At 40.8% G+C, this 24,031-nt stretch overlaps 1 protein-coding gene across 1 annotated transcript in view; it reads left to right on the plus strand.

The window, feature by feature from the left end:
• Window positions 1–2,613: 2,613 nt before the first annotated feature.
• The window catches only part of LOC117517682, a 29,831-nt gene continuing 8,413 nt past the window's right edge, over window positions 2,614–24,031 (plus strand). The window contains exons 1-3 of the mRNA XM_034178795.1: window positions 2,614–3,081; window positions 6,838–9,826; window positions 23,172–23,246. Coding sequence (XP_034034686.1) covers window positions 6,870–9,826; window positions 23,172–23,246 — 3,032 coding nt within the window. The 5' untranslated portion in view covers window positions 2,614–3,081; window positions 6,838–6,869. The remainder of the gene's footprint in view (window positions 3,082–6,837; window positions 9,827–23,171; window positions 23,247–24,031) is intronic.

Raw genomic sequence — 24,031 nt, forward strand, 5'->3', positions numbered from 1 at the left:
TGCTTTTGGCGCCATCTGTCGGTAGACTAAGGTAATCATCTTGTAAGACTCCTGCTCTCTTCCAAGAGCTCAGGTATCCGACAATAGTGCCTCCTACTGGTAAAAAACTAAAATTGACAAATTGAAATTATTCGTTATGGAAGTGCTGAAAAGACCATCCCAAATGAGGCTTTTTCACTGGCATATATTTGGTTATCATAATAACTTCATAAGAAAAATACAAGTGAGTTGAATGTCAAAGTGGTGAAAAGTTTATTCATTTCATATCACAAATTGTTCAGATTTAAAATGGCAAACGTATAACCCCAAATCAGAAAACGTTAGCATGGTATGGAAAATGCAAATAAAATAACAACTCTATAGATATATAGCTATAGATGTATAGTGTAGCTATAGACATATCTGTATTTATAGATACAGATATCTATCTATCACCGGCAACATTTCTTTCTACTAACCTACAGAGGGAGAGAGAGGATGGATAGATAGATAGATAAATAGATAGATAGATAGATAGATAGATAGATAGATATTTTTGAGCCACTGCAGTCTGCTTTTAGAACATATCATTCCACAGAGACGGCTCTCACTAAAGTGGTGAATGATCTTCTGCTTACAATGGATTCAGACACCACTACGGTTCTGTTGCTGTTAGATCTCAGTGCTGCATTTGATACAGTGCATCATCATATTCTATTTGACAGACTGGAAAATCATTTTGGGATTACTGGGAATGCTCTTGCATGGTTGTCATACCTGACCAGTCGTTCTCACTGTGTTGTGTTGTACAGTAACATTATCTCTAACCTTAGTGACATGAATTTTGGGGTTCCACAGGGGTCTGTCTTAGGCCCCCTTCTTTTATCCCTTGATATAGCACTCCTTGGGCACATATTGCGGCATTTTGGGATTACCTTTCACTGCCATGCTGATGATACTCAGTTATATGTGCCTATAACTGCTGATAATCTCATCCACACAAGATCCTTAAAAGATTGCCTTCAATCAGTGAAAAGCTAGATGTCTAGGAACTTCCTACTTTTAAACTCTGATAAGACTAAAATGATGGTTCTTGGTCCAGTGAGATATCGGCATCAATTTGACCACCTAATGCTTAGCATGGGCAGGTGTGTCATACATCACACTGACAAAGTGAGGAACCTTGGGGTAATTTTTGATCCTATGTTGTCATTTGACCTCCACATTAAAAATATTACGAGGATTGCTTTCTTCCACCTGTGAAATATAGCGAAGATTCGTCCCATCCTGTCTATGGCTGATGCTGAGACCCTGATTCATGCATTTGTCTCTTCTAGATTGGACTACTGCAACGCTCTATTTTCTGGTTTACCACAGTCCAGCATTAGGGGTCTCCAACTGGTTCAAAATGCTGCTGACAGACTTTTGACACGAAGCAGAAAGTTTGACCACATTACACCCATTTTGGCATCTCTTCACTGACTTCCTGCCCCTGTGAGATCAGATTTTAAGGTTCTGCTACTATCTTATAAAATTGTTCATGGACTGGCACCTCCCTACTTAGCTGACCTAATTAAACCCTACGTACCGGCCCAGGCTTTGTGTTCTCAGGGTGCAGGACTAAATTGTGTCCTGAGGGTGAATAAAAAGTCTGTGGATCACAGACTATCGTGCCCCTGTTCTGTGGAATGATCTCCCTGCGTCAATAAAACAGTCATATTGTGTAGAGAATTTCAAGTCCAGACATAGGACGCACTTATTTTCCCTTTTGTATGACTAGCATACTGGCATAGTATGTTACTATGCTTTTTATTCTTTTAAATTCATTTTATTAGGAAACAGAGCGCCCGCGGCCTCAACTTTATCTAAATTCTGGATCTTTTAGTGACTTAGGGCTAGTGGCCAGTGATCACCTTAGTATTTCTTCTGTTTTTCCTTTTTTAATGCTCACAAATTATATTGTATTTGTTATCTTTCTGATGCCTGATTCTGTTTTTTTCTCTCTCTCTCTGTTTGAGGTGCACCTCCATCCAGAGATGGGTATGGTGTCTGTTTCTGTAGGCCTCCCGTCCTGTGCACCGGCAAAATTTCTTTCGTTTTGTAAATTGTTTTGTTAATTGTGTCAGTAGCATGGCAAGCAGGTCCAAGATGGTCCAAGCAGAGGGTCACCCCTTTGAGTCTGGTCTGCTTGAGGTTTCTTCCTCAAATCAACAGAGTGACTTTTTCCTTACCACTGTCACCTGTGTGTTTGCTCTGGGGGTTGATAAAGTCAGACCTTACTTGTGTGACGCACCTTGAGGCAACATTGTTGCGATTTGGTGTTATATAAATGAAAATAAATTTAAAATAAATTGAACTGAAATTGAAATTGTAATGTTTGAGACTAGCCATGAAATTCTTATTTTTTTTTTTTTTTTTATATTGATTGCTTTTGTTTTTATTTTGGCTTTTCATTCTCTTAACATTAGTTATCTTGTCAGCACATTTTCATGCTTCCCTTCTTCCCTTGATTGATTTTGTTTTTTTTTTCCTAAAATTAGGAATTCTTGTCAACACATTTTTATGCTTTTTACTGAGCATATTAATTTAGAGACAGTCCCTAAACTACCAAATACAAGCTACATCCTCTCCCTCCCTCTTTCTCTGTCTCTCTGTCAGTCTTTCTCTCTCTCTCCCCCTCTCTCTCTCGCTCTCTCTCTTCCCTTCTTGCCTTGCTCTCCTTCTCCACCCAGCAGTGTCTGAGGATGCGTGGATACTGAGAAGGAAGATCGTAGCTGCAATGAAACCGAGCCACAGAGGGAGAGAGGAGGTAAAGATGCTGCACACAGTGGGATGGAGTGTATTGGAAGCCAGTGGAGGCAGCTGCTGTGTTTTCATTCTGGACTGAACATGGAGCAGGGACAGCAAAACAACAAGAGGATGGAGACAATGAAAACACAGCTTGGCATTATAACATATTCATTAATTATGAAGCAGTTTATAAAATCAGGTCTCATTAAGTACCACCTCTTCTGCAGAACTGCCTGAAAATATGAAGACAAAGTGACTCGAAATGTTGAAAACTTGCTGCTGACAATCGGGATTCAAGGATTAAACAATAAGGTACGGCTGCAATAAAGAAAATAGTTTTTCCTTACGTTTATTCTTTAAGTGTGCAACATTGCAACAAATATTTTGCTCTGCAGAGCACAAAGATTGATTCATTGATATTATATGGAAGCAGTTGGGCAATTGACATGAGGCAGTGACAGCACTATGCAAAAGTTTTAAGGGCAGCTAATATGCCAAAAAGTTTTAAAAATAATGTGTGGGGGGGGGGGGGGGGGGGGAACTAGTAAATGTATGAAAGAAATTGAAAGAAAAAAGTAAAATATGTGTCCTCTTTTCAGCTTTAGTGCCTGAACTCATTTTGTTTGTCTCCTGCAATTTAAATCGTACATCTATAATATGCCGTCCATAGTCCAACTGATCAAGTTGTTGCAATCTGATATTTAATTCACAAGATGAAACAAAATACTGTCTTCGTGATCTTGGTTTTGCATCGTGACGTATCTGTGAAGTAGTTTTGATGTAATCCTTAAAATTCTACAAAGTGAAATCCTGGTCTAGAATCTGGATCCGGATCCAGATCATTGCCAAAATTGAATGGAGTCTTCCGAGGCCTAACACCAATGTGTAGTGAAAATTTGGTGAAATTCCGTTAAGTAGTTTTAATGTAATCCCCAAAAACCGACAAAGTGAAGCATACAAATTGAAATCCTGATCAGGATCCAGATCCAGATTACCAAAATTCAGCGGAGTCTTCTATGGCCTAATATGTATCTATGGTGCAAATTTGGTGAGAATCTGTGAAGTAGTTTTGACATAATCCTTAAAAGCCAATATAAAGTGAAATCTTGTTCCAGAATCCAGATCCAGATCACCTCCAAAATTTAATGGAGTCTTCTGTGCCCTAATATCGATCTGTGGTGAAAATTTCATCAAAATCTGCACAGTAGTTTTGGTGTAATACTGCTAAAAGTCAGACAAGACGAATAAATAAATGCCAATGATTTTATTAGCGTAGCAGATGTAACTACCACATGCAGCTGATGTCGCTGCTCCTTAAAGTGCTACTGCTTGTTCAAATAAGTCATGGCCTCATTTGGGGTTGTCACAGATGGAGATAGATGGATGGATGGATGTTGAGTACATGTTTTAGTACAAGTTTTGCGCTGAATGCTCTTCCTGACACAACTCCACATTACATGGAGAATGGGCAGGGGTGGTCTTGTACTGGGAACCTTCTGCTCTGGAGACAAGCAGACTAACTGCTTGTCTGCCACCTACTACTCTAAGATGCCGTACATCTAAAACTCCTAGGACCTGCTTGCTGTGAGGCTTCCGTGCAAACCACTATTCCACCGTGGCACGATCAATCAAAATGAGTCAAATAAAAAAAAAATGGGAGGCAGGGTGGTTTAGTGTTTAGAACTGTTGTCTTACAGCAAGCAGGTCTGGGACTGCTTCTGGTCCTTTCTGTGTGGAGTTTTCATGATCTCCCTGTGTCTGTGTGGGTTTCCTCCAGGCCGTCCAGTTTCCTCCCACTATCAAAAACATACTTATGTTGGGTCTGCTCCTTTTTCTGCCCTTGACCAGGGAAGCATCTTTATAAGTACGTCCCCCAGATGTCGGAGTGTGACTGCCCACTGCCCCTAGTGGTTCGACTGTGTGCAACTATAATTAGGATCAGTTAAATGCAGAGCACACATTTCATTGTAGGTACTGATCTATGTACAATGACAATAAAGGCTCTTCTTCTTAGAAATGTTTTTTCCTGACGGAAGAAGCTTAAAAATGCAACAAATGTTTCATTGCATATATGTGTGGCATTTATGGGAGAGGCAGAAGGGAGATCATAGCCAATGATCTTAGATGCTGTGCAAAAAAATTATTTGCATTTGTCACCTCTCAAAGGCACTAGAATTGCTGTACCACACTAACTGAAAAATGTGAAGACACTATCTATCTATCTATCTATCTATCTATCTATCTATCTATCTATCTATCTATCTATCTATCTATCTATCTATCTATCTATCTATCTATCTATCTATCTATCTATCTATCTATCTATCTATCTATCTATCTATCTATCTATCTATCTATCTATCTATCTATCTATCTATCTATCTATCTATCTATCTATCTATCTATACAGTTTATCCAGAAAGTATTCACAGTTGTTTACTTCATCCACATTTTGACATGTTACAGCGTTTTCTAAAAATGGATGAAATTCATTTTTTCCTCAAAATTCTACACACAATACCCCATAATGACAATGTGAAAAAACTTCTTTTTTTTTTTTTTTTTTTAGATTTTTGCAAATTTATTAAAAACTAAGAAATTATATCCAGGCTGTGAATACATACAGTTGTGCTCAAACATTTACATGTCCTGTCAGAATATAAGTGATAACACAAAACTCATGGTTAGTGGTTGAATAAAGCCATTTATTGTCAAACAACTGTGTTTACTCTGTTTACTCTTTAAATCATGATAGCAGAAACTACCCAAATGCCCCTTATCAAAGGTTTACATACCACTGTTCTTAATAGCAGTGTATTGCCCCATTTAACATGAATGACAACTTGGAGTCTTTTGTGGTAGTTGTGGACGAGGCTCTCTGTTGCTAAAGCCGCCACTGAATATGTCTTGGACTTTATTTACATCAGTTATGAAAAGTTATCATGAAGTTATCAAAAACTGGGTGACTGTGCAAGAAGAAGAGTGAGAAAAGCCACAAAGACACCCAGACAACCCAGAAGAAGTTATCGGCTTATGTGGCTGTGACTGGAAAAATTATGCACAGTGCAAGCTTTGCATTTTGTGTATACAACTTCATGATGAAGTGGTATAGAGGAGGATTTTCTTAAAAAGAAGATCTGAAAGTTTAGCTGCAAATTGCCAGAAAGTACATCTGAGATGCAAGCCTGGATTTGATCTGTTTTGTTGAAAGAATATCCCTCTCCTCTCTACTTTACTATGAAGCTAAGGGTGGTGATGCAAAATGCAAAATTAAGCAAAATACTTATGTACATGTGATTTCTTAGTTTTCTTTTTACTTATTTATTTATTTTTTAATTAATTTGCAAACCCCCCCCCCCTTTTTTTTTCCATTTTGTCCTTATGGGTTGTTGTGAATAGAATTTTGAGGGAAAATAATTTACATTTTCAATTAATTTATTTTGGAATAAGGTTTAAACATAACAAAATGGAAGTGGAAAAAGTGAAGCGCCGTGTGTACTTTTCCAGATGCACTATATATATATATATATATATAAAGCCAAGTGGCCTCTGTGAGCATGCGTGTGTATGGCTTTGATCATGGAGAAACTGGGGAGACCTGACCTTTGCCGTTTGGTATGCTTATGTATTTTTGGTCAAGGATGAACGCCGTCAAAATGGTACATTGATAGGACAAATGATTTTTGGAAAAACTGCAGATATTAATCAACAAGAGGAAATGATGGACATTGATAATTACATTCTGGACTCACTAGCCGTTCCAGCAAGTCATCTATATATTAAAAGTGAAGGGGTCTATGTGTACATGTGTGTGTGTGTGTGAGTGTGTGTGTGTGTGTGTGCATACCTTCAAACATGGACAAACTGGGGAGAGCTGACATTTGCCATATATATATATGTGTGTGTGTGTACGCGTGTATAGGGCCAGATTTACTCAATTTTGAAATCATGATAGAAATTAGGGCCAAGAATTTGCAATAGGAGACCACCCTTACGCGTCTCTTTCTTCTGCATCTAGGTTTCTTCTGCAATGCCTCTCACTCTAAGCTTTTCCTCCTGTTCTCTTAGATTATCAGAATTTTGAGTCAATCCGGCAAGAGATGGGGAGGCGAGTTGCTGACCTGACCACTCCAGTTCCAGTTTTAGGTGTCCCTGCCCTGGTTGGAGTGCGCAGTTGGAAGACAACAGGAGAGGACAGAATCGGAGGAGCCGTAATTCAGACTGGGGGGCTTCAGTGCAGCGTCAGTATCCAGACATCCCCTGGGATAAGGAGAGCACCTGCATATCTCAGTGTAAAGCTAACAGATACACTCTCTGCATCGTCAGATATTTACAGCATCACTCAATCGTCTAGTAGTTACACTGCATCAGAAACAGAGAACTATGAAACACAAGTGTTAGTAAAGCGTGACAAGGACATAAGGACTGTTTTAAAAAACAAAACTGGAGAAACTAGAAGAAAAAAAGAAGTGACGTTTAAAGCGCTTACAGATGAGACCTCTTATTCATCCATTGAGAAAAACAGCAAGACGTACTGCTATGCCAGGGCAATCAAAACAAACCCACACTGTACAGGGGATGCAGCTGTCACCAGGACTAGAGCAAAGCCCGTTTGCCGTTACACAAATGGCAGTGTTGTTGATTCTGATGCAATCGGTGGCATTAGCATTGATAACGATGAAAACGAGCCCACTGAAGGAGCTGCTTCTCGTTTAAAGGATCGGTTCAAACCGCAAGGTGATTATGCAGAACAACCCAGGGAGACACTGTCGTTATCTGATGTCCAACCTTTCAGTGTGCCGCGAAAAATATGCAGCCTCTGTGGTGGAAGACAATCTATAAATACCAGAGCTGCCACATTCAGGCAGAAGAATTACATCAATGACGCCTGCCAAGGAGGCAAAGTGCCAAAAACAGTTTTCCCCTCACTGTCAAAGGCGACACATTTCCAGAGGTTGCACACTGAGAAATGCAAAGACGTTGAGGCCATTACAAACACAACAAAAGTTACGGTCAAACCACCACTGCAATGTCTTAATAAAGTGGATCACAGCAAACAACTGCACCCTTTATGTGCTGTGCATTCTATCAGCGGACACCCTAAGGGCAGTTACGCTACACTCTCCGATACATCGGCCACTCTCCATGCAAAAACAATCACCGTTACAAAAGCAACTATTGAAACAAGACAAGCTGAATCAAGTTTGCAATCTGTTGAAAAAGAGTCACAGGTGGCCACAGTTGCAACAACAAGCGACTTGCATTCAAACACTTATCCTGAGTGTCCAAAAAGTCCACAGAACAACACCCAAAATGTAGATGAAAATGCATCAGCCACTTCTCAATCAAGTATCTCAACCACAGGTCCTGGACTAACCAATAACAATGCATGCAATGCAAACACAGGACTTGCCTCAAGTACAACTGTACCTCCTAAACATGCTTATGCTCCACAGAAAACAATACCCCAAACTAGCCCACACAGGACATCGAATTACTCCACCCTCACACAAAAAAATCCATTTTTAGACTCCACTCACAGCTCGCAAACAACTTCACACCATCCCCTGAGTTCTGCACCTGAACCACCCCATGAATCACAAGAAAACGTAGAATCAAATAGTGAGAGCAAATGCAAATCCAAACATTTCCCCACTAAAGTCACAGCAACACAAATCGGCCGATTTCACCCAAACTGCTCAGAGCCTGGATGGCAGCTTCTACTTGACAAAGCTTCTCAAAACAAAACGCCAACTCCAATTAAACACCAAGAATGCACAGCAAAAGTGACAGCAAACACGACCACAAACTCCCCTCCGACAAGGAACAACACTGTATGCAAAGTACTACCCCTTACCAACAGTTCAGCCAATGTGATACATCCAAAATCAACTGGAAGCTGCATGTTTCTATCAAGTACAGCTTCACCAGATGCAACACTGCACAGCAAAGCACTTCAAAATGAAGCACTACATACAAGTAAGCCCGAACACACACAAATCAAAATGTACACCAGTAAGGGATCCAGTTATTGTGTTGTTCCTGAGCTGTCACCAACCGAGCTGCTGCAACAGAGCCGAGCCGCTGACAACACAGTCGCCGATGTTTCCTACACATTGTTCAACCACAACAAACAACAGCGTGTTATCGGTTATGCTAGCTCTCAAGCTACAGACAGTAATTCAACCAATTGTTCACAATTATGTACTGATAATCGCTGCAATCTAATCAAAGAATTAACCATGCTGCAGTCAAAAGAGCATGAAAATTCAAATTTATTACAGTTCGCTCATCCTCAGAATTACATTTCTCTAATTAAGTCAAACAGCTCTTGTCTGCAGGGTTGCATAAATACAAAACAACAAAGGCTGGCACATTATCAAGGACATACAGAAACAGACCACGAGGGACACGGTGCGATATGCCCAACAGGAAAAACAGCCAAAGGGACAAATTCAAATGCAGAACTTTTCACCTCCAGGATATCAGATAGCCATGCAAATGATAAGCTTGAATCCAGACCTGATCAACAGATACATCAGAGTTGGTCAACAACGTCTGACAGAGCAGAAACCAAATGTGAGCCCACGAATGCTCCATTGGCACCCGCAACGGGAAATATCAAACCCATCACTGAGACTCTAGGCCAACAAAACTGGGACTCTTATACAACATGCACAGGTTCAGCGCTTTCCTTCATTACACAACCTTCATTTGTCAGTGCAGCAGAACTCAGCGCCCACACGACTACAAAGCAGTCAGTAACATTGCAGTCGGAATCCTGCTTCCATTGTAATAAGGTGCAAGCAATCATCCGGCCGGATTTGAAGTTCAGGCCTGATTCCCCTCAGCCGTCCCTGGAGGACACACGCCTGGCTCACTCCCACCTGCAGGATGCTGCCCTGCTGCTGCCTCCTTCCCCACAGTGCTATAAATCAGCAGCTCTGCAGCAGAGGCTGGAGGCTGTGGAGGCCAACCTGGCAGCCAACAAGGACCGGATCACTACGCTACTCAACATTATCCATGACCTGGAGACAAGCCACACGCCCACCAGAGGGTAAGAGCACATGTTTTTGTACCTGTTAAAGATGTGATCAATCTTACAAATGTGCTTTACATGTTCTTTTAAGCTGTAAAGGAATGTAAACTATGAGTCATCAGTTGTCCTTTCTGGAGATTGTACTAAGGTAATGCGGGTGTAAGTGACCAGTGCTTAAGTAACAAAACAGGCACAGGCACAACAACCTTCATAATTACCTCCGCCAAGGAGGTTATGTTTTCAGTTGAGTTTGTTTGTTTGTTTGTCTGTCTGTTTGTCAGCAGGATAACTCAAAAAGTTTTGAAGGGATTTTGATGACATTTTGTGGATTGGTTGGAAATGACAAGAGGAACAAGTGATTAAATTTTAGTGGTGATCCGGATCACGATCCGGATCCAGGAATTTTTTAAAGGATTCTTCACCATTGCGGGATAGGGGGAATTTTGACATTCTAGTTTCTAACTCCACAAAAACAAGGCAGAAAGGCTTGAAAAAAAATTAGGGTGTATCCATCCATCCATCCATCCATCCATCCATCCATCCATCCATCCATCCATCCATCCATCCATCCATCCATCCATCCATCCATCCATCCATCCATCCATCCATCCATTTTCTTCCACTTTATCCGGAGTTGGGTCACGGGTGCAGCAGCTCAAGCAAAGCCACCCAGACCTCCCAATCCACACACAGCCAATTACGGTGTAACATAGTCAAATGTTCTATCAAACAACAAAGTGTGGTGGTGACCGGATGCGGATTCCGGATCTGGTGATCCAGAATATGCAAAAATATAGGGAAAATAGAAAATGTGTCAGTGCGAGGTGACAAATGAAGCTAGAGATGCACAACTAACACCATATTGTAGGTTAATCCGTACTGATTCAGTAAGATGTCATCAGATTTGATGTAGCTTCAAATGTTATGGAGCTAGATCCAGAAGAAAACCGCCATTACCGAAAAATCATTTTTATACAATAACGTTTGAACTAATAAAGACATAAAAGTGATTCCAATTTCTAGTGCTATGTTTTCATGGTCAAGGATGTCAAATATAAAGGAAAGAAAAGTGTATGTATCATAGTTTTGGTTGTAACACTGAATTGTTGAATTGATCACTGTGCCAAGGAGGGAATCTCTTTAGGGTCAGTGACCCTACGGCCTTGTGTAGCACATGCAACACTTAAAAAATAGTTCTATTTCAGAATTTACTGTTATTTATTTAGAGAAGTGTTTCATAAATGTTAAAAAAAATCATATATTTGCAGTTTAGTTGAATAATGAATTGAATTTTGTCTCTTATTTGTTTTTGTCTATAAACACATGCAATATCAATATCAGTGCTCAGATGACAGTAGCTTCTGGGAAAGGTGCAAGTTGCAATAAACTGTGATGCCAAGCGCTAAGGATACATGCTATCCAGTCACAGCAGATGAAACTTTTTTACTACTGAGCAAACATCGTTAGACTTTTTTAGGTTCAATGATTCCACGGCGTGTAGATGTTATGGCGTCAGTGACCCCATGGCTTTGGCGGAGGTTTGCACTCTCCGAGTGCTTCTAGTTTACGTTTTCTTTTTCATGTTTGTGAATTCAATCAAACATGTTTATTTAACATCAGACAAATTCAGTATTTGCAGAAAAAGGACTGCATTCGGTATGTGGGAATTACACACAGTGTGATAATGACAGTTTTATAATTGTACTTTCATGTTAAACAATTATGATCCTTTAGTCTGCGCATGCCAGATTTCTTTCAATTAATACCATAGGGCCCCTTCACACATAGTACGAATAAATACAAATCAGGGTGAATCATGGCGGAACAGCTCGTATAAGCAAAGCACGTAAACATCGAGCTGACGGGCAGGTGTGAACGATCCCTCTGCGATGGTTTTGTGCACACGATGGTGTTGTGCACGAGCATGCATGAAACCATCGCAGCGGGAACACAATGCGAGCAGCTGGAGCATGTGTAACCACATCGCGCAGCTGCTGTGAACAAAAAAAATGAAATACATGCCACCCACAGGATTCGAACCTGCAATTTACAACGTCTCTGATTGCCAGCCAGAAACTTTACCACTGTGCTACCATTGATGGCCTGAAAAGGTGCGGAAAAATGCCTGAAATCAACAAGGAGATGGACGTATTTAAAAAAATAAAACCACATACCATAAAATACTGCATTTCATTGAATCCCTCTTATCAAGTGGACAATACAAGTATGAACCATCTGTTCCTCTGCAGATGACCCATGGTCACAGACATACAGTCATGAAATGACATGAATGGAGCAGTGCGCTCTTATCATGTCCACATCTGCTAAACCCACCGTGTCCAGACGGCCCTGCACATGTGTCTGACCCGATACACGTGTCTTGTGGACGGCGCACCACAGGACGGACACCATGTCATGTGGAACAGAGCTCACGTGGGTGACATAAATGGACTGCATTTATATCGTGTTATTCCATCAGACGCTCAAAGTGTTTTACACATCAATGCCTCACATTCACCCCGATGTCAGGCAGCCACCATGCAGGGCACCCACTACACACCTGGAGCAAGTAGGGGATTAAGGACCTTGCCCAAGGTCCCTTAGTGATTTTCCAGTCAGGCTGGGATTTGAATTCTCTGGTCTCAAGCCCAACGCTTTTAACCACTAGACCATCACCTCCCCTACTTGACATTCAGATCGCCCACTGCATGTTATGATCTGACGGTCTGTATCACCTGGGGCAGCGTGTCAATGTGCGCACTGTACTCGCTCTCCAGCCCGTCGCAAAACCGATATATGGTTTTATGTATTTCCACGTGAGGACAGCAAGCACACATGTGCGTGTCCGTCAAAACACGGTACATGTTCTGCAGCTGTGACGTCCAGGACCAGAGATGTCAATGGCTGTTGCTGTTGGGAGCCAGCCACACCCCTCTGTCCATTCAGCGCACAGACTAATGTGTCACTCTGTGATCAGATGAGAGGCTGAAGCACACGCACACCATGTGTTGGGGGAGCGGGAGGAGCGGGGGGAGCAGTGGGGAGCACGTGAAACACACGCACACTTTTTGTGGGGGGAGCCGATGCATGGCATGCCACATGTGTACTTGGCAACTTCATAGTTGTCGGGGCACTTAGACAAATTTACTTGAAAGTGATTGTCTGCTGACTGTTTTCGTGGTAATAGCGTGAATGGCCTCACATTTTCTAAATGCCAAGAGAGCGGTGTTAGATATTTGTGTGTGTCATCTGGAATTTGGCCAACACCTGCCATGAGAAGGATCAAATGGGCTCTCACAGGGCACACTCTGTCTTTCAGCCGCTGGTGTGTGCAAATAGTTGGAGCAACAGGTGTACAAGGCGTTGGAAGCAGTAGCGACACATGTATGAGGCACTGGAGACAGATCAGATTTTTCACAATTGGCATGCAGTTGCACGAAAACAGGCAAAAAGGCAAAACTTTCTCATGTGGAATCTGACTGACAGTCTGCACACATACCGTGCAACAGCCACTGACATAGCGCAGCACACACGCGAAAGTCGAGCAGCACTGGGGCCACTTTTATAGGTGCAAGGATTTGCACATGAATACCACACAGCACTCTCACAGATGTTCAGCACGGCTGAGATGATGACGTTTGTGCACACAGTTCTCAGGATAGATGTGGGCTATTACATAGTTATTTTGTGAAAGAGGCTGTGAAATTTCCCCCGACTTCAGGCAGAAAAAGCACGATAAATAATAAATAAATCAATGGACGCGTCGCTGGAGAGGTGTTCCGGACACGTCCCATTGGGAGGAGGCCCCGGGGAAGACGCAGGACACACTGGAGGGACTACATCTCTCGGCTGGCTGGGGAACGCCTTGGGGTTCCCCTGGAGGAGCTGGGGGAGGTGTGTGTGGATCGGGAGGTCTGGGCGGCTTTGCTTGAGCTGCTGCCCCCACGACCCGACTCTGGATAAAGCGGAAGAAAATGGATGGATGGATGGATGGATGGAACTGTAAACAACCACTCAGGGACTTACAGAAAGATCTCCACTGATCCATTGATGTCCTCACAGACAATGAAAATAGAAACAATAAATCAAGATTACCTTATCCACGTTGTCCACAGGTGAAGTCCACTGTCCAGTGGCGGTTCTATATTGAATTACTCCATGGGCGAGACCCCCTCCGAGTGCCCCCCCCCCAATTTTTTTTACAATAACGTGCACAATCTCTACCCACCTCCAACAATGCCAAAACACAATGAGGCAATTCTGCACAAAACAGTATAAGTTATCAGAACTTCAATCAATATACATAAAAGTGGCAAATACTGTATATACAATCTGACTCATCATTCAGATGGGAAAAATATGTGTGTTTTCAATAAAAATTATATTGAGCCATATCACTTCCTGTTTCGGAGCACAGCGGTGTTTTGCTGTATCTGTTAGCTGTTTAATCTGCGCAGCTAGATTGATCTAGTTAACTAGATAACGATTTGTTTCACAGTGTAATCTTCACGTGCCTTAACTAAAGCACTCCCTCTGCTGAATCACCTCTAAATTATTTACACATTATTCACTTTGTGTGTTTTTAGGAATCCGCTAGCTTAGCGCAGCTACTAGCTCTTAGCCGGTTTAGCATGGCAGCTTCTCCTGTCTCCCCCGCACTTTTCTGCTCTGGGTGTGAAATGTTTAGTTATTCCTCTGGCTCCTTTAGCAGTAATGGTACTTGTAATGTGTAGCTTATTCGTAGCTTTGGAGGCCAGGCTGGGCGAATTGGAGACTTGGCTCCGCACCTTGAAAAATCCTACAGCTAGCCAGGCCCCTGTAGTCGGTGCGGACCAAGGTAGCTTAGCCACCGTTAGTTTCCCTCCGGCAGATCCCGAGCAGCCGGGAAAGCAGGCCGACTGGGTGACTGTGAGGAGGAAGCGTAGTCCTAAACAGAAGCCCCATGTACACCGCCAACCTGTTCACATCTCTAACCATTTTTCCCCACTCAGCGACACACCCGCCAAGGAACAAACTCTGGTTATTGGCGACTCTGTTTTGAGAAATGTGAAGTTAGCGACACCAGCAACCATAGTCAATTCTTCCGGGGGCCAGAGCAGGCAACATTGAAGGAAATTTGAAACTGCTGGCTAAGACTAAGCGTAAATTTGGTAAGATTGTAATTCACGTCGGCAGTAATGACACACGGTTACGCCAATCGGAGGTCACAAAAATTAACATTGAATCGGTGTGTAACTTTGCAAAAAAAATGTCGGACTCTGTAGTTTTCTCTGGGCCCCTCCCCAATCGGACGAGGAGTGACATGTTTAGCCGCATGTTCTCCTTGAATTGCTGGCTGTCTGAGTGGTGTCCAAAAAATGAGGTGGGCTTCATAGATAATTGGCAAAGCTTCTGGGGAAAACCTGGTCTTGTTAGGAGAGACGGTATCCATCCCACTTTGGATGGAGCAGCTCTCATTTCTAGAAATCTGGCCAATTTTTTTAAATCCTCCAAACCGTGACTATCCAGGGTTGGTACCAGGAAGGAGAGTTGTAGTCTTACACACCTCTCTGCAGCTTCTCTCCCCCTGCCATCCCCTCATTACCCCATCCCCATAGAGACGGTGCCTGCTCCCAGACCACCAATAACCAGCAAAAATATATTTAAGCATAAAATTCAAAAAGAAAAAATAATATAGCACCTTCAACTGCACCACAGACTAAAACAGTTAAATGTGGTCTATTAAACATTAGGTCTCTCTCTTCTAAGTCCCTGTTAGTGAATGATATAATAATTGATCAACATATTGATTTATTCTGCCTTACAGAAACCTGGTTACAGCAGGATGAAAATGTTAGTTTAAATGAGTCAACACCCCCGAGTCACACTAACTGCCAGAACGCTCGTAGCACGGGCCAAGGCGGAGGATTAGCAGCAATCTTCCACTCCAGCTTATTAATTAATCAAAAACCCAGACAGAGCTTTAATTCATTTGAAAGCTTGACTCTTAGTCTTGTCCATCCAAATTGGAAGTCCCAAAAACCAGTTTTATTTGTTGTTATCTATCGTCCACCTGGTCGTTAGTGTGAGTTTCTCTGTGAATTTTCGGACCTTTTGTCTGACTTAGTGCTTAGCTCAGATAAGATAATTATAGTGGGCGATTTTAACATCCACACAGATGCTGAGAATGACAGTCTCAACACTGCATTTAATCTATTGTTAGACTCGATTGGCTTTGCTCAAAATGTAAATGAGTCCACCCACCACTTTAATCATACCTCAGATCTTGTTCTGACTTATGGTATGGAAATTGAAGACTTAACAGTATTCCCTGAAAACCCCCTTCTGTCTGATCATTTCTTAATAACATTTACATTTACTCTGATGGACTACCCAGCAGTGGGGAATAAGTTTCATTACAGTAGAAGTCTTTCAGAAAGTGCTGTAACTAGGTTTAAGGATATGATTCCTTCTTTATGTTCTCCAGTGCCATATACCAACACAAGGCAGAGTAGCTACCTAAACTCTGTGAGTGAGATAGATTATCTCATCAATAGTTTTATATCCTCATTGAGGACAACTTTGGATGCTGCAGCTCCTCTGAAAAAGAGAGCCTTAAATCAGAAGTGCCTGACTCTGTGGTATAACTCACAAACTTGCAGCTTAAAGCAGATAACCCATAAGTTGGAGAGGAAATGGTGTCTCACTAATTTAGAAGATCTTCACTTAGCCTGGAAAAAGAGTCTGTTGCTCTATAAAAAAGCCCTCCGTAAAGCTAGGACATCTTTCTACTCAACACTAATTGAAGAAAATAAGAACAACCCCAGGTTTCTTTTCAGCACTGTAGCCAGGCTGACAAAGCGTCAGAGCTCTATTGAGCTGAGTATTCCTTTAACTTTAACTAGTAATGATTCATGACTTTCTTTGCTAATAAAATTTTAACTATTAGACAAAAAATTACTCATAACCATCCCAAAGACATATCGTTCTCTTTGGCTGCTTTCAGTGATGCCGGTATTTGGTTAGACTCTTTCTCTCCGATTGTTCTGTCTGAGTTATTTTCATTAGTTACTTCCTCCAAACCATCAACATGTCTATTAGACCCCATTCCTTCCAGGCTGCTCAAGGAAGCCCTACCATTAATTAATGCTTCGATCTTAAATATGATCAATCTATCTTTATTAGTTGGCTATGTACCACAGGCTTTTAAGGTGGCAGTAATTAAACCATTACTTAAAAAGCCATCACTTGACCCAGCTATCTTAGCTAATTATAGGCCAATCTCCAACCTTCCTTTTCTCTCAAAAATTCTTGAAAGGGTAGTTGTAAAACAGCTAACTGATCATCTGCAGAGGAATGGTCTATTTGAAGAGTTTCAGTCAGGGTTTAGAATTCATCATAGTACACAGCATTAGTGAAGGTTACAAATGATCTTCTTATGGCCTCAGACAGTGGACTCATCTCTGTGCTTGTTCTGTTAGACCTCAGTGCTGCTTTTGATACTGTTGACCATAAAATTTTATTACAGAGATTAGAGCATGCCATAGGTATTAAAGGCACTGCGCTGCGGTGGTTTGAATCATATTTATCTAATAGATTACAATTTGTTCATGTAAATGGGGAATCTTCTTCACAGACTAAGGTTAATTATGGAGTTCCACAAGGTTCTGTGCTAGGACCAATTTTATTCACTTTATACATGCTTCCCTTAGGCAGTATTATTAGACAGCATTGCTTAAAGTTTCATTGTCACGCAGATGATACCCAGCTTTATCTATCCATGAAGCCAGAGGACACACACCAATTAGCTAAACTGCAGGATTGTCTTACAGACATAAAGACATGGATGACCTCTAATTTCTTGCTTTTAAACTCAGATAAAACTGAAGTTATTGTACTTGGCCCCACAAATCTTATAAACATGGTGTCTAACCAGATCCTTATTCTGGATGGCATTACCCTGACCTCTAGTAATACTGTGAGAAATCTTGGAGTCATTTTTGATCAGGATATGTCATTCAATGCGCATATTAAACAAATATGTAGGACTGCTTTTTTGCATTTGCGCAATATCTCTAAAATTAGAAAGGTCTTGTCTCAGAGTGATGCTGAAAAACTAATTCATGCATTTATTTCCTCTAGGCTGGACTATTGTAATTCATTATTATCAGGTTGTCCTAAAAGTTCCATGAAAAGCCTTCAGTTAATTCAAAATGCTGCAGCTAGAGTACTGACAGGGACTAAAAGGAGTGAGCATATCTCACCCATATTGGCCTCTCTTCATTGGCTTCCTGTTAATTCTAGAATAGAATTTAAAATTCTTCTTCTTACTTATAAGGTTTTGAATAATTAGGTCCCATCTTATCTTAGGGACCTCGTAGTACCATATCACCCCAATAGAGCGCTTCGTTTTGACCGTTGGGGTTTTTCCGTAATTATTGTATGGCTTTGCCTTACAATATAAAGCACCTTGGGGCAACTGTTTGTTGGCGCTATATAAATAAAATTGATTTGATTTGATTTGATTTAACAGATTTACAATTCCCCCATACTTAAATTTGGTTTGTGTGCTCCTCTATGGCTCGATAAGATGCTTCCAGCATGCATGTACAAGCTGGACTGTGCATTCAACACCGTGGCAGGACAGGATGCATAGGCATCATGATCCTTTCCAAGTGCTCCGATTAAAAATAAAATAAAAGATTGAAGCCAGAGTGCTGACATTATCTGGCCAGCACAGCGTACACGCATGTGCTGCGGGTGGTCGCTGACCATGAGCATTAAACTCAAATCCACCACTGTCCTCAGAATAATAAATAAATAAATACAAAAAAAAAAATCCGGATTGTGCAGGTTGTCCATGGGACAGGATATGTTCAGCCCGTGCGTGCATCTCGATTGTGCACCAACATTAAACTTAAATCTATTTCTGTCATTGGAAAAATAAATAAATAAACAATAAATCTGTTCCATTCATCTCATCTGTGGCTGGATAGGACACGTCCAGCTCACTCATGCGTGTGCACAGTGGGTGGGTACCAGCTGGCTGCAGAGTGGGGTGGCTGGAGGCTGCTGGAGTGTTCAGTCACTTCCAGAAGCCATGTTCCTTCCCAATCATGTAAAAGGAAATGTGTGTCAACCCCTCAAAAGTTGTCTGACATGTTGCCAGTAGTGGGCACAGTTCAGCTAATCCACTAACAGATAATTATCAAAGTTAATGTTTTTGTTAGCGGATTAGCTTTTCAGATAACCATCTGAGGGCCAATTATCTTCCGATAAATTTAGTTCTGATAACTTTCAGTCCGCTCACTTTTTTTTTTTTGCTGGTAAAGTGAGCAAAGTTTAACGGTCAAAAACATTTGTAAACCCTAAAATCAAACATTTTAGTCTCTGTCGTCTGTTTGTGGCAGAATGGCTGTCACTTGCTGATGACATCATCATTAAGCACAAGACGTGATTGGCTGGTCGATGCAGGGAGCATTGTGGGTAGTGTAGTTCAGGTTCACTTTGGACGTTACAGTGTAACCTTCGGCTCGACACAGAAACAAAACAGACTAATTTTAACATTATTTTATTTTATTTCTTTTTGGCTGATGGGATAGTTTAATTGCCAAGAGATCTCATGGCGCAGCCGTGTTACTGAGGGACTTTTCTTCACTGTTTAGACACCGTTTTAGATAATCAGGATGCTTTATGTGGATTATTCTTCTTCAGAATTTAATGAATCCCACTGAAACTAACAGGTAAGAATTGACATTTACTGTGTGTATTTTACTCTGCCAATCAATGTATTAATGGACGTATTTCAGTTGTTTAAGCCGCAGGGTTCAAAGCCTGTGAAAAAAGCAGCAGGTTTTAGTTCGTAAATGATGGTGTATGTAATACCGAGATAAACTGTGACTCCTAATACTGTGTTTTACTGCTTTTGAAAGATGATGACAGTGTTTGGGGTTTTATTTTTTTATTCATTTATTTTTTGTGTGTTCTTTTTGTGTTTGTGATCCTTGAATTTACCCAACAGCCCCTGCAGCACTTAAAGTGAAACTGGCTTATCAGAAGATGACAGTATAATCTGATGTGGCCATGTCCCAATCAGTACTAAAAGTTATAGGTTATCGGTTATCTGTAACGTCCGATAATTTTTTTTTAGCAGTTTATCGGTTTAGAGTCATAAAAGATAACTTTTCAGTTTGCGGATTAATGCTTATCGAAGCTAACTTTTTGGTTATCTGTGCCCACCACTGCATGTTGTGCACATTCTGAGTCACAGAGACTACGTGGTGACAGGTACAAGGTGCCCACCTGACGATTTGGGGAGGAACTTCATTACAGGGATTTTTTTTGGTCTGTTCAAAAATCAAGCGATGCTTGAGTGCCGCCCCGCGACTGAGGTGAGGGGATGGTGAACGGCTGCGAACCTCGAGCCAAGCTGCGCGGATGGCGTTCGCAGACTGTCGCAGACCTGTGAGATACTAGTCTATCTGTCACTGAAAGTTCAACATACGTAGATGAAAATGAGTAGAATGACTCTGCTGACTGTCGTCAGGGAGAGACGTTCCAAGGTGTGAATTAAAGCCTAGTCACAAGAACAACCCCATAAATTGTTAATCAGCATACAGTCAGAGGCCCATTTCACTTTCTATTTCTCAGATTTATCAATTATAAATACACCTGTATTCTACAGTGGCTGACAGAGGCCACAGCACTTCCAGCACTTTTTGAGTAATGCATATTTCCTTTCATTTGTGGCTTTTTGCAACACATCTTTGATTATGTGTGAGAGTTGTATCAGTGTGCATCAGACACATTATCAAATTCAATTGTTGCATGTGTTGCAGGCCATATTTGTGTTCTATGTTGTCAAATATCTTCTTTTTTTTCATTGTGCGATATATTTTTGGATGAAACTGCCTGTTATTAAATTGATGCAGAATTTTTTTTTACAGTTTGTTGTTTTTTTTTGGGGGGGGGGGGGGTTGTAAGAATGAATTTCAGAGGTTACACAGAAAACACTTGTGTTTCATAAATCGTAGAAGGTAGACATACAAATGCACTTGTATTTTATAAATTAAAGAAAAAGAAATGGACATATAATTTGCATTTAATAAATTTAAGAAGTACAAGAAATACACTTGTGAATCATAAATCTAAAAATAATTAAAATGCACAAACAGACTTGTATTTCATAAATCTCAAAAGTTAAAGAAGATATATAAATGAACTTTTGTAATTTCTGCATTTAATAAATCTCAGATGGAAAAGAAAAAAATACAAATGCATTTGTGCTTCATAAATCTCAGGCATAAAAAAACCCCACAACGGTTAAAAACAAACTGGGCCTCCAACTCTCTATTAGCTTGCACCTTGCAAGATAAAATACTTTAGATTTATTTATTTCATAGGTACACCTGCTGGTTTATTTAAGATCCTAATTCAGATGGGGTGTACTGTATATCGTACAGCACCAAATAACAAATTTAGTTGTGAGTGTTTGCCAGATCAACCTGCACTCTAAAAAAGGAACTGGTGTCTCAACGAGAAAAAAAAAATTGCATCAATTTCAACTTTCAAGTTGAGTTAATGCCACAAGACTTCTCTAGTTAAAAAAGTCCCTTAAGCTGCTCCCTTGTTTGCACTCGGGGTCGCCACAGCAAATCCAAGGTGGATCTGCATGTTGAATTGGCACAAGTTTTACGCCGGATGCCCTTCCTGACGCAACTCCACATTACATGGAGAAATGTGGCATCAGTTAAGTTCAAATAACTTTAATTAAGTTGAAATAACTTTAAAAAAATCTATACAAATTGTAACATCACTTTTTGTCGTTGAGACAGCAGTTCATTTTTTAGAGCGTGTCTGATACATGAAAGAACACCCAAAAAATTATTGTGAATTAATATTATTACTACTACTACTACTACTACTGCTACTACTACTCCTACTACTACTAATAATAATAACAATAATAATGCTAATCCATCCATTGTATATACCCGCTTACTCCAATTGAGGGTCATGGGATGTGAGTCAGGATATATCCTGGACAGGACGCCAATGTATCGCAGGGCCACATATAGACAAACAAGCAAACACATTCACACCCTCACACACACTTACGGACAAATTAAAGTTCCCAATTCACCTAACCTCCATGCCTTTGGATGTGGGAGGAAGCTAGAGCACCTGGAGGGAACCCATGCGAGCATGGGAAGAACATGCAAACTCCACACAGAAAGGCCACAGGTGGGATGCAATCCCACAACCATCTTGCTGTAAGGCAACAGTGCTACCCACTAAGCCACTGTGCTGCGATAACAATAATAATAATAATAATACCATCTTGCTGTAAGGCAACAGTGCTACCCACTAAGCCACTGTGCTGCCATAACAATAATAATAATAATAATAATAATAATAATAATAATAATAATAAATTAAAAAGTTAAAAAAAAAGTTTAAAAATCTTAAATTTGATGATGTAAAATCAAAAGACCAGTTTCTATTAAGCTAGAGGTGTAAATCACTGTCAATAAAAGTACCTGTTAAATGTATGAATATAAATGGAAATGACTTTTGAACATTTTTTTCATAGTGGCAGCGCAGCTGGTCTGTTCTGTGTCAGCCTGATCCCGTCAGCTAAGCAGAGCAGGATCTGGTTAGTACTTGGATGGGAGACCTCTTTGGAACACCAGCGGCTGTGTGTTTCTTCAGGTAAAACTGGAGTTGCGTCAGGAAGGGCATCCGGCGTAAAACTTGTGCCAATTACCAATGCAGATCTGGCAGTATCCACTGTGGCGACACCGAACAAAACCGGGAGCAGCCGAATAAACAACAATAACATGGACTCATAGTGGCACAACACAAGCTGGATAAACCCTGACCAAGAGCAAATAATGGATCAGACCTTTTTAGCAAAGTGTGATGTAATTAATTACATAAAATTATAAAATTATACAATGTATATGTAATTATCTTCTAATGTGAACAATATTTAAAAAATATGGATTTCTGGACACATTGGTTATAAATCCAAATGTTGAGAGTGATGAAAAACCTAGTTGGTGTTTTGGAAAGGGCACACTGTACTGGGATTTATTTAGCTCTATACCTCTTCTAGGACAAATAAGCAGAATTGAATCACCCTTCTGGCAAAGTGTCTCTGTCAGTCATCCTCATCTGCTGCGGTGTCCTAATAAGTTATGACTGACTGTGAGGTCATGTTTCAGAATAACCAAAGGATGTCAGATGTTGGGTATAGTGCAAGGTTAGCTCATCTCTGCCAGGAGCAACCTTAGTGAAGATTAGTGAAAAGTCTATTACTATGATTGCATTTTTAATTATGAGTTGTTATTTACATTATGCAACTTATTCTGTTTTATTCTAGTCGGCAAAGCTCCAAAACTGGACAGGACCTTAAAAACTGCTCAAAGTGCCAAAGGACTGCTTGTATTGTCTACAGGTGAGCAAATGGCGAAAAAGCAAACTGGTAACTCTTTAACTCTTAAAACAGTCATATTACAACATATATCTTTTTGGCACACACACACACACACACACACACACACACACACACACACACACACACACACACACACACACACACACACACACACACACACACACACACACACACACAAACAAAAAAATACCTGTAATTCAAGTTTCAAAAAAATATCCTTGTTATGTACCCGTTTCTTTAAATGGAAAGGAGCTGCAGCTTGCCACACCCCCTCTTGTTCTATCTCTAGCAGTGTTCTGTGACACGCCCACACAGGATCTTAGCAAGCTGTAATCAGTCTACTGCAACAAGTGTAACACTTGTAGGCCCAGACATTTCCAGTTCTGTTGCTTGCCGCGTCCTCTTTGCAAAACATGTTAATTCCTCTGAATATGCTGACATATTGAGGGGTCTCCACAGTAACACTCGGTCCTGCAGCCACACCCCCAGAGGTTGCTACCTGTAATGACAAAAGCCAAACTGCCTGTTTGAACGAAGTCTCATCAGCTCAACATACTGTGTGTGCAAGTATGGACCATCGCTAAGTAAATCTGTGCCATCTGAGTTTGAATTTAAGTTTTTTAGTTTGGATTTTTCTTAGCATCAGAATTTCTAAGGTTGAATTTGTTTAGCATCAAAATATTCAGCATCAAAAACTTCAACCTAAAAAAATTCAACCTCAAAAACTAGAAAAGCAGGGGATCGTATGGAAGTAAATCTGTGCCATCAGAGTTTGAATTTAAATT

This window comes from Thalassophryne amazonica, chromosome 9 (assembly GCF_902500255.1).
Source record: "Thalassophryne amazonica chromosome 9, fThaAma1.1, whole genome shotgun sequence".
NCBI classification, from domain to species: Eukaryota; Metazoa; Chordata; class Actinopteri; order Batrachoidiformes; family Batrachoididae; genus Thalassophryne; species Thalassophryne amazonica.